Source organism: Daktulosphaira vitifoliae, unplaced genomic scaffold (assembly GCF_025091365.1).
Source record: "Daktulosphaira vitifoliae isolate Bord-2020 unplaced genomic scaffold, ASM2509136v1 Scaffold_1, whole genome shotgun sequence".
Lineage (NCBI taxonomy): Eukaryota > Metazoa > Arthropoda > Insecta > Hemiptera > Phylloxeridae > Daktulosphaira > Daktulosphaira vitifoliae.
Genome location: NW_026099572.1, coordinates 69685003 through 69698026, shown reverse-complemented (window position 1 = coordinate 69698026; position 13024 = coordinate 69685003). Strand labels below are relative to the sequence as shown.

General features: G+C 25.3%; 1 protein-coding gene across 2 annotated transcripts in view; it reads left to right on the top strand.

Moving 5' to 3' along the window:
• Positions 1-9202, top strand: part of LOC126904618 (uncharacterized) — a 93799-nt gene extending 84597 nt beyond the window's left edge. Inside the window, exons 8-9 of one of the 2 annotated variants that reach the window (XR_007703785.1) lie at positions 3056-3450; positions 3521-9202. Coding sequence is in view for 1 of the 2 variants with exons in the window: in XM_050683794.1 (XP_050539751.1) it covers positions 3056-3290 (235 nt within the window). In the remaining variant the exon portion in view is untranslated. Of the gene's footprint in view, positions 1-3055 lie in introns of both variants that reach the window. The other variant, XM_050683794.1, reaches the window with a different exon arrangement.
• Positions 9203-13024: the final 3822 nt, after the last annotated feature.

Below are 13024 nucleotides of genomic sequence, written 5' to 3'. Positions count from 1 at the left end.
AATTTTGAAACTGAAATTGTAATTGTATTGTATTATTGACTATCTTACTTTGAAATAAAAACTTTTATATTTTTGTTTCTTTATTACATTTATGGAAAACTATACGTTAAATTAATAATTAAAGTTAACAAAACATGATTTTGAGATTTTGAGTCAAAATAGCATCTTTATATTGGTATTATAAATGTTATAATTTATATAATATTAAACAAAATACGTTGACATTTTTAAAATATCATAAAATATTCAAGTAACTATATAGGTTTCGAGAGTAATATATCAAGATCAACTTGAAAAAAAAAATTAACTAAAAATGAATTCATTAAGAAATTTCATGCGAATAAACTTAACCCTTTAGGTCAAACTTATTATTTTGTTATGAAATATATGTCAGATACACGTTTAAATGATTTATTAAAGCCTATAAAAGTTTCGAAAGCTAAAATGTATGTCCACCTCGGCATGTTATCGATTTTAAAAAGTGATGAATAATATTATAATAATGGATGTCCTTAGCAACTTTTGATTTACAAAATGAAGCATGTATACTAGGAAATACTATTTTATGCGTATCATGAATTTTCCCAAGATGAAGGATTAACCGTCTCATTGATCATTAATTATATCGTAAAATATACATCTAAATCATATTTTCCTTTAGACAGCTCTCTGGAGATTTAATTTTGACAGCGGATCCATCCGTGCAATTAGTCAATAATTTAAAATTATGAAAATTTAAGTTAGCATTATTATCATCCTTGTCAACTTTTTGTATTTAGGTTATGAAACTATAGTAAATATAAATATTAAACCCCCATGATGATATAAATTTCAAGAATGATTAAATACGAGTAAATCAATTAAGTACATCAATGAATAGGAAACGGTTAAATAAAAAAATGTGTTTAAAACGGTTGATTGTTTCAATTCCATTTAATTAATACCTATTTTCTATTCATCATTTACTTAAATATCGAAACGGGTTTATTCGCTATTATCAAATTGAATAATTTAACCGCAATAACTTTGGCGAGAGTAACAAAATTAAAACAGCTGTAAAAAGCTAAAAGGGACTGAATATAATCTCTTACAATTATAACGTATTTCTTGTTGTGTATTCTTTAACACCACATTAATCAATTTAGGTTACCCGCTGCTTTTAGACCCACCATGAAAATTTGTTAGCTGAAATAATATTAAATTGTTTTTAATAATAAACTAATTGTAGTGTGTTTTTGAGAGAAAAGACTAAGGTTAAGTCTTTTGGACATACCATTTATTTATATAAAATTTTTTTGTGTATTTGGTTGACACATAATTTATAGTTCAACAAAAAGATATAGTTATTTTTCAATTTATTTGATGTAAAATACAAATATGTATTTTTTTTTATGTCTGAACAAATAAAAATGAGACCAATTTTACATAACATGCACAAATAATTAACTTAAAGTGATTTATGATCGTTAGATTAAATTAAATTGAGGTAAAAATTAAAATTTTAAATTAAAATGAATGTAAGCTCATTTAGTTACGTGACAACACCTTGTAAAGTTTTATGTAACATTTTAGAGGTCTATTTTCAATCTCCTGATTGCATTATTGCTTGTTTACTAAAATACAAGTGTTTTAAGAACAAACTAAGAAAAACAACATTCTTGGAGATATATTTCAGCGAACAAAATTTGTTTTGAGAGGTTTTTTGTGGTTATTTTTAAATTATTTTAGAACAGTTATTATTAATGAATAAGAAAAAACAGCGTTTTATAGGTATTAATTAGGTTGTATACCCTTATAACTTAATAAAAAATGATAATGCATGAAATCTAATTTCACTATTTTTAGCGTCAAAAAATTTTTAAGATTATACTAAAATATGTATAATTTTAGAATTAAAGAAATTTTTTATAAAAATATTGTAATAATATCAACATTTTGAGATTTTTACATTTCACTGTTAACAGCAATTATTCCAATATCTAGTTAAAAAAAACATTTTTTTAATTCTTGTAAAATTTTCTATGAGGCATGAAAAACTTATAATTATAGGCATAATCAAAAAAAGTTATAGGGAAAATTTCAGTATTGATTTTTGTAAAATGACCGTCAAAATCAACTGTGAAGGCCACGCGTAGTGGTTAAAATGTAATTTTGTAAGCACCTTTTAATTCTACCTGATTAAAGTTTTAAAAGGGGTTTTTTTTATAAAATTTCATATTCAAAAAAATGTAATTTTAATTTATATTTAACTTGTACTATATAACTAACAACTATGTAATTTTTGTAACTTGAATATTTTTTTAAATTTTTGTGGTAGTCTTAATTGATTTACAAGTTATATTTTGTACATTTGAAATGGAGCCATTTATTTTAAATTTAATGTAAAACCTAAAATAATTGTCAATTTATTATAATCAATGTACTCAATCTACATTGTTAAATGATGTTGTAGATAAATGCTCTGACATAACCGAGTTGACATTACGATAATTTTTCATGAGCTTTTTATGTAAAACAGTTTTAAAATACTTTTCAAATAAAAGTTCTTTTAAGTCATGAGTCGTTTTTAATCGTCGTAATAAGTATTTGAACGATTTTTGTGAAAAAGTACAGTAAAATTTTTAATTTTAGAGAATATATCAATTTTACTAGAAATTGTTTACTGTTTTTAGCAGTATTAATGTTCATTCTCTAGGTAGGTTAGTTATTATTGTATTTTGATTTAAATTTAATAGTAAATCCTTTCACCGAATAAAAGTATTTCTTGATTTTGTTTCTGAAAGATTATTATTTGTGACGTAACAATTTCTAAGAAAAATCATCCATTAGTTCCTATAATTTTCTTCTGGAAGAATCCATTTAGTTTAATTGATATTATATTAATCAAACATAAATTATGATTTAATAAACAAATTAACCTTTGAAGGCTATACGTTGGTGATAGTTTTTCCTTACATGAATATATATATCGTATAGGATTTTAGAAATTTATTGAGTGACATGTTGACCAATTTTTGTCTATTTCGTTATAAAAATTACTTTTTTTATGTTACAGACGCGAGATCACTGCACTCCAAGCTGAGAATTACAGTTTAGAAAGACAACTTTTTAGTTATCAGAAAAGCATGTCTCAAAGTAGAGGATATTCTGATGAACTAGACCCCGCGGAGCAGAGTGTTGTCGATGATCAAGTACCATTCTATGGTGACGACGATTCTATGTTACCGATGAATCAAATGAGTGGTCATGCTCCAGACAGTTATGGACATCATCACCACCACCATCCATGAGAACGGCTATCGTTCCACGAGACCCCCGGTCACTCTTCGCGTCACTACCGATATTCGGATGGTGGCGGTGGCCCTGTCACGTGGACATCAATGGCCAGCAATGTGGTCACCACTGTGTTCAAGAAAGCCCAAAGACGCTTCAGCGTCATCCTCTATAACAGTAATAACAACGCTTCTTTATAAAAAAAAAAGTAAAAATTTATAATTATATTTCTCTTTTATATCTTGAGGCTCTTATGAATGTTAACGACTGCATTACAGACCTTTCTTGAAAACGAACAAAATGTATTCAGGGTGTTTGTCTTGTCAATAACAATGTGTGTAATAGGAGTATAATGTATTTATGTCGATAAAACCTTTTAAACAAACATCTTGTGATAACTTTATCATTTTTATGATTTCTTTTACGATGAAATTATTTAAGTACTATTTAAGCGTTAAAAAATTAATTTGCTTTTTAAAGATCATCTATTATTTATATATTTTCTGTGTAAGTATTTTTATCGTACACTTCTAAATGACGATTTCATGCTAAAACTCAATGAAGATTAACACATTTTTCTACGATGATATTATTTTAAATAAGAGTAACAAATTAAGGTCGATTGAATTAAGCTGAAACTAATTCTTTGGAAATTTTGTACTAATTAGAATAATTCCTCATTTTGGTATTATATTTTCATTAATTAAAACATTGTATTCATTACATGTTGTTAAAATTTTGCAAAGATAACATGATGTTTTGCGATAAAATTAAGTATAATAAATATTATTAAGTGCATAGGAATAAACGGTATCCATATCCAGACACGTAAATATTCAGTCTTATAATTGTATTTTTAAATTTATGGACTTGTAATATATTTATCTATCACAAATAATTTCCCATAACTTTAATGACAATCTATACAATGAAAGAATTATAATTCTGTTAATTTTCAGTGTCCAGATGAATAGATTAATATGATAGATAATATATATCATTTTGATTATTACAAAAACAGTTATAAATTTAACAAAAATAGTTATTCGTTGATAATTCAATGATCTTGTATTGACTAAATGGTGCACAGGAGATTCTTTTAATTATATGATAATCGAACGTCTATGAAAATTTAAATATGAAAAGGAGAGAGTGTATATTTTCTCATTTCCGTGTATTTTGACGTTAAACAAACGAATTATATAATATTAAAAAAGCGATTTTTCTTCGGAGCCTCTATTAAAACATTATTAACCATTAACGTCATTAATAAAAATTTTATTCACAAATAGATCGTATAAAATAATCGAAATAATTGAACAAAAGTTGCATTTTAAACATTAATATAATTTATTATAATTATATATATAGTCGATAAATATTGACTAATTTTGTTTTAACATTATTATATTTTTAGTGAGAATAGGAAAAATCGGTAAAAGTGTAAGTTGTTCTGTATTTTTTAAATAAATTGAATAGTATTGCACTGAAAGCTTTTAGTTGCCATTTTAAATTTTCTTATAGTGAACTGAATTCTCCTCAATAGAACTTAATCTAATATTCTAGCTGTTGAATAATATTTGATATGTGGTAGTAGAATGTTATTTAAAGTTTTTTCACGGTTCAGATGATACAATTGGATCTATCGATCTAGTTGGTAGTACTTATTAACAATTTTCAATCTATTAACAAAAATAAAACGAAAATTATCTACAAAATCGATATTGGTACATATGCAAATGAATACGTTCAACTAACGTTCTTATCCATTTAAAAAGAATGATTTAATAATATAAAATTAACCTTTTAACTTTATTGAAATACAAAGAAATGTTCCATTCATATTCGATTGTTTAAATAATTTTCTAAATATTGATAGATGAACTTTCATTATTTTAATTAAATATCTCTTTATAACAGTGATTTTTATCTTATTTACTGCACAATTAGTCACAAAAAAAAATTCAATAGAAACCTCTTTTTCTCTGTATTATAGACAACAATCTATTACTTGTATCTGCCATCCATGATAATTATTTCCTAAAAACATTCAACATTGTGTATTTACAATCAAACATATGATAGAGGAAAAAAAATAAATAGAAAATGTATATTTTATGTTGTATAAAAGTCTCGGCTGAAGTATATCATTCTAAATATATTTCAATGCAATAAAGGACGCCACTACGATGTTGAATGGTTTTGTGTGGGTTCGATTGTCTAAACAAGGCCATAAATAATTTATTTTTTTATAGACCGACTATTTGTTTGGTCGATTACAATCGTTGTTCAAATATTTCATTTAACTAGGAAAATATGCGAATCATCATTATACGCGACATCCTTACAGTATTAATAGACATTGGCCTTATAATTTCCAACACCTTCGAATGATTCAGAATGTCTGCGCTGAATCAACATCGCTGAGCAATCAAACGAACTTTCATATATTTAATATTATTCGTTCAAGTTTGCCGCATCACGGGCCATACAAATGATTAAATTCCAAAGACCACACGATGGAATCATACGCGGCTGTGTGTTCATACTAAAAACAAAAATATTTTCACTCCAAACAGTCGATAACTTATATACGGCCTCAGAGTAATCATGATTTTTAATATTAACTAGAATTCATTGAGTTTTTTCTCAAAGGTTAAGATAATTAATGAAAATTCAAATTCAATATTACTCTATCCACAATTTTTAGCTTTTTATAATTATAATAATATTTAGCACTCACTGGCGTTTGTCCGATTATGCACTTTAGAAGGCGATCTCGGAAGAAACCTTCGTGTTCATCTCTGAACATGATAATATAAAGCGAAAATATTCTAAAAAAGAAAATGTTTAATGCGCTCGAATACTACTGCTTAACTCTTTTCAAAGGTATCCCATAAAAGCAGAACGTCGAACAAAGTTTACACACTCGAAACACGTCCCAAGAGTTCAAAAGCTCAACGTTGATACACTTAATGTACAAGGAGTTTTATTTTTTATACGTTTTAAATTTTTTTTGTAGTTGATCCAAAATTATATTAGAACTACAGTAAACTTAGGCTCGTTGCATCATGACAAAACGATTTTTTCATTAGTGTCAAATGTGATGTTTTCCTTTTTTGTTTATCTTTCAGAATGATGTGTCCTAACGATGAAAATGTATTCAGGTAAATGACTGCTGTTAGGTATATGGAATCACAAAACGCGCTCGTCGGTTTACTCTAAATACAATGTACTTTATCACCAGATTTGGTACATTTATCTAGCTTTAGGGATCTCTATTATGTATATGCTTGTGTATTGAAGTACTTGGATTCGGGTTTTGGACTTTAAAGCGTGAAAAACAAGACAAATAAAAAAATCATTAGTATTTTTAGTATAGCTGATTTTTGATTTAATCTAAACTTTTTTAGAACATATTTATGATTTCAGAAAGCAAAACTCATTTTTATATAACGTATAAAGGGAATTTAGAGATATACTGCGCACATGGGCAGTGGCCGCAGCGTTTGCGATTTTAAAATAAGGATTCTTATAATTTTTTCTCCGCATATTTTAAAACGAATTTCAATTAATATGGATTTAAACTTTTGTATCTGATATTGTTTATTTTAATTTAAAGTAGGGTGTTCGGTGTGGCGTAAGGACTAGCTTCACAAATTTCTAGGCCGACCGATACACACACAGTGTAGAATTATCTAAGATTAAATAATCTTATTGTAACATTTTAATGAAAAAGATTTAATAAACTCGAATTTTTATTGTTTAATATGTACTAGTATACTTAATTTTACAATAATTAGAATTTTATATTTTAATCTCGCATAATATTAATTATGAAAAATGTATCGATCAAATTGTATGTCTTTATAATGCGATAAAAATCTTTATTTTATACGTTTGCCTTGCTTACGATAATTTTATGCACCAAAATCGTAGTTTCTATTATTAAAATAATCTAATTATATATTTAAAAAAATAATTAAACGTTGAATTCCTCTATGAATTGAGTAATATTAAACTATTCGAGACTTACGCACTACTTCACGTAGTAATCATTTTAATGTATTACACACAAATAATAATTTTTGCCCTATATTAAAAAAGTTTTTAACATCGTGAAGTATCTTCGTGAACAGCCAAAAGTTGAAATTTGTAAGCAAACCGTCCATTTAACCTTTACTTACGCTTCACATAACTACATCTTTATTATTTATAAGGGTGTTTTTTTCACATGGAGATATAATAAAAATACTATTTTACATAAGACATGTTATGGTAAATATTTTGCCAAGCTAAAACTTGATTATTGATTACGTTAGTTATTTATTGGTACATAAGCTAGACAATGCAAATTAATAATACTTGGGAAATTTAACTAGTCAATATATTTATACTTGAACAATAACACTCGAACTATCCATATAATTTACTCAAGTCTAGTAAATTCCTCTTAAACCGTGTTGTATCCTTGCGATAGATTCTATGAAGAGTTCCGCTTGGCTTGTCCAAGAAAGTTTTGCAGATTTCCGGTTTAAAGAGTTTACCCCTCGCAGGGGTGTCATTATTTAACAGAAAACTTTAGGCGTGTTTGAAACCACATTTCAAAAATGAAGTTTAAATATAATTTGTTACTCAATTTTTGGCGAATTTCTTTACAACGTTTCTAAATCCTTTGCAATGAATTTATTAATATACTCTATTTTAAATTCTTATTTTTTTATCTGAGCATAATATATTATAAAATATATTTGTGTATTTTTCAAAAATTATTCGAGTACAATATTGTACTTTGACTTGTTTTCGAGAATTTATATTTTTGGTGGGCCAATGACATAATATTTAGTGGGGTAAAAGTAAACTTACAGGGCAATTGTATTTTTTTTCTTTTCAAGTACACCAAAAAGCTATAGGGATTAAAAAGGATTAGCAATTTTATTTTGATGTATAGTTGACATTTTTATTATAACACTGAAATATAAACGCACAAATTAAATAATACATTGTAATTGCCTTATTTGTTAATTATTGCCTATTGATCCGAAAATTTAGGTTTAATAATACTTTACAACATTATATTTACCACTATTCATCTGTCAATTAACATACTTTAATACTATTATTAAATTCGTTTTTTAAGTACCTATTGTGATATATGTTTCTACTAATTTATTTGTATAAAATATAAGTAGATTGTAAGTAGCTATATTAACCAAATTTATTTTTACTATTGTATTTATATTTATTAAGTAGCTAATGGTAATTTTTCGGTGGTATAGAATTAGAAATCTCTTTTTCGTCAAATCGAAAAAAAAATATCTATTTATATTTTTTCCAAAATAAATAAAAAAAACACTTTTTTAATATATTTTCTTTATTTATTATTTTTCAACTATAAAAATTATTATTACTTATTACTAATTTTTAATTTTGTTTTTAATAAAATTATTTTTAAAACTAATAAAGTCATGGAATGTTAATTTAAAAGTTTGTATAAAAATATTTCCATGCAAAAAATTACTTTGAATATCCTGTTTCTCTTCTTTAGAATTCTACTAGTAAGATACATTGAACACTTTTGACGGTTTAAGCTTTATATACAAAAAGTAATATATTATACAGACAATAATTTTTGAATGCTAATGTTACTGATACAAAATCTGTGGATGTACTTATATCCGTGCCATGACAATCTGATTTGTTAGTTTCTTTAAGGGCTGTTTTTATTTTTACCACTGTAATAGAATTCTTAAAAAAGTCCAACTGTTATATTGTTTTAATATTTCTTTTTAAATCTTTTGTTCATTACAGCTTATGCTTAAATTAAATAGTAGTTTTTCTCATTTAATTAATGTACTGTATTATTTTATTAGACAATTTATGATAGAACTATGTATTACTGATCAAATAAATTTTATCTGATACTATACTTTTTTGTTGTATTTATTTTCCATGTCGATTTATTTTGTGATATCAGTAAGTTTTAATCAGAAAATTTATGTTAAAATTATCACGTACTTATGAATCATATTAACTAAAGAAAAAACGTGTTCAATTATTTTTAAATATTTATTATTTACTGATAATAGTGTATGATCCATATAATAAATTTGTGAATTTTTATTAATTTTAATTATGATAATGAAAAAAATGTGTACGCTTCTTATTTTTACTTAAATGGTCATAAAGTGATTTGTGTACTATTCCTTTTTTAAATAATAGTCATATACAACATAAAGACTACCAGAATACCTGTATCTATAATAATAAAATTAAATAAATTAAAATTCAACTTTTCAGTGTTTATCAAAAAGAAAACAACAATAATTGGTACACAAATATACCGAAACAAGTGTGAAAAAGTATCATTATAATAAATTAAAATACGATTTCATATTATTTAGTTGTTAAAATATAGAAGACAATAAGTGTAGTTAATCGTTTAGTTGAAATAAAACGCATGAAAAATCAGTATTTGACTATGTACCAAATAGTATCAAATTTTTACAAGTGACTGAAAACCGATACGTCACGCGATACCTAATAACTCTATACTTAACAGGACTACAAACAGAAATTTGAACAGAACAGCATAACACTTCGAAGAAATTTTTTCTAACTAATAATCAGAAATGTTATCATGTCCAAATATTCAGCAAACACACTTACTCCATCTCATCTTAGTAAGTTTTCTAAAATCGCATAAAAAATAATAATCGATTTAATTGTACGTAATCTGGTGATAATTATGACTGTTTTTGTTACCGTATAGTCTGGTACTTTAAAAACTGACATCACATCAAAATATTCATCGTAATTAATTTAATCTGTTTTATTTGTTTTGAACTGAGGTATAAGATTACAGTTATATATTTTATTCAGAGAAGTCAGTAATTTATTTCTATATTCTTCGTTCCTATTTGTAATGTTGGCGTTTTGCAGTGTAAAATGTACATATAGTATTGCGGTTTCCTGGATTAATGATTTAAGCTCACTGTACTTATTTACCTTATATAGCAAACTTTCATATATTTAAATATTTCGTTTATTTCACAGGAACTTACATACTATGATTTATTATAACACAAACGTATAACTAATGTTTCCAGAACTTCGGTAATTATTACGCTTCTACTTCTCTAGAAATTATTAAAAAAGAAAACATTTTAACAACATAAAAAATATTTATATATTTAAAATATGTATATATATTACAAAACAAAAACTGCTATATACATTCGAGCACTAATGACATGAGGTATTTTAATTTTGTATCGTAAAGGAATATAATAAGAATCACAAACTTTGGAAATTTCTTNATTACAAAACAAAAACTGCTATATACATTCGAGCACTAATGACATGAGGTATTTTAATTTTGTATCGTAAAGGAATATAATAAGAATCACAAACTTTGGAAATTTCTTCAATTACATATTCAAAAAAAAAAAAGATGCTCTCAATTTTTTTATTAGTTGTCCAGCATAATTTTATTTAGAATTTTCTTCGCTCTGGCTGAAATGTTAAGGGTCAAGTTTAAAAAGGGAATAATTAAATTAATATATATTTTTGATGAAAAATTTACTAATTAAAATGTTTATAAATCGTATACGTGCCCACCAATAATGTTTATTGACTAGAGAAATAGTAATAATTTTGATACATTCATTTTTCTGACCATAATTAATTTATAAATCAATATTTACAATTTGATTGAATATTATAATTATAACAAGTATTTTGTTATAATTTAATTTTCAACGTTTTCTGTCCCTTTTTCATCATATTTCAATCAGTGGTGAGGTCAAACGACATGTATAAGCTTATCTGAATTGGAATTAAATTCACTCATTCATTATAAATTTATCTTAAAATTTAAAACCATTCCATTTGTATAATTGCAATGTTCGTTTGTTTTAAGTGACTCGTTTTTTAACGACTTAATGGTTTTGAAAATCGCCTGAAAAATAATAAGATTTGTCAAAAGAAAATAGTTTTCAACCAATATCAAACAATTATTTTTTGTTATTACTTAAAATCATTCCAATTATTTTAACTTGAATTTAAATTAATACAACATTGTTATCTTAAAAAAGAAAACATTTAATTGAAAAAAATCGATGTAGAATTTTGTTTAATATCATTGTTGAGTTTAAAAAACATATTTTTCACTTTATTTTATTTAAACTCGTATACAGTTTATTGATTATTCTGTTTGTTATTATTATAACTGAATGAAATCAGTGGAATAATCCTCTTCTGTTCACTTGGCTGTCGTATTCTCAACAAAGCGTAGGAGTCATGTCATTTGGACTATTTTGTATAATTATATACACCATGTATATAGAAAACTTAAATTTTATGGAGTATTTATATCATAACATTCAAAAATTATAGCTGAAACTAAATAATTAATATTCAATGAGTTAAGAAGTACTTGCAAATAAACGATTTGTATATTGTTAATATATTTTTAATTATATCGAAAATCATTTTAATCTAAACTCGAATTAAAATTTGTCCAACGCCTATACGTGATTATCATAAAAATATTGATTATCCCATACATTTTATGGTTTTAAATACTCTATATGTAATATAGTTATACTTCGAATATATTTTTTTTAATTTTTAATTTAAAATACTCAGATATGCTATAATTGTTATTAGTTTTTTTTTTATGTAGAACGCGCAACAAATGTGATCGAACCGTTTCGATTTATATAATTATATAGATTACTATAAACTTGGGCTGCATTAAACAAGGCAAAAATATTTCATACATTCCTGGTGATTGTATGAAATATTTTTATAATTTGAAGCGTTCTACTTTTTTAGTCCACTATGCATTGCCGATGACAACGACAATAATTTAGAGCAGAGCCAAGATGAGTACATAACCCCTACTCCTTTTTATAAACGGGGTTGTTGAAATATATTTAAGGGATCGTCGTTTATCGGCTGTAATCAAACTTATATTAAAAGGATTTTTTATATCAGCGTGGTCGAATTTATGAACTGCCTTCTCATCACTTTTCCAAATAAGAAAAAAATTGAAAAGACACCTTTATTATTAGTCAAAAATGCGTTATATTTTTAGTTTTTTGAAATAACATTAGTTGGCTAAAATCATAATTCCAACTTTATTACAGCAAAAATTATTATACATAGTTTTTAACATAGTTCACTCGGTACTAATTGAGATATTTTGAATATTCTATAAACTGAAATTTTTGAAAACTACCAATTATATTACTTAAGCTCAATTAAAAGAGTTTTTTCAATACGAAACAGTTGATTCCAGTAAGATATCAAAAAAAATAATTTTTACTTAAATGTTATCAAAGCTGTAAGGTTCAAAGCACGTACATAATACATCTTAAATAAAATAAAATCGTGTCCACGTGTAACGACTTCAGTTCAAGAGTCGTTTAAGGGGTTTGACTATCCATCTTAAGTATACTTAAGGATACTCAAGTTAATGAATTAAAATTGAACTGCATAGAAACCTTCTAATAACTAATGACTATTTTGATGTTACACTATAGTCAAATTTTGTTTTATTTTTTTATTTGATTATGTTAGATTGAATCATATTCATACTAAAGTTCATCCCTTTTCTGTTACTGACTAGTAACTTCATGGTAGTTTTTAATTAAATGAACAATAAACATGTTTCTAAATTTATATTATGTTATCTTTTTTTTATTAAAATAATGTGAACGAATTACACGGAAACCAAAGTCAAAAA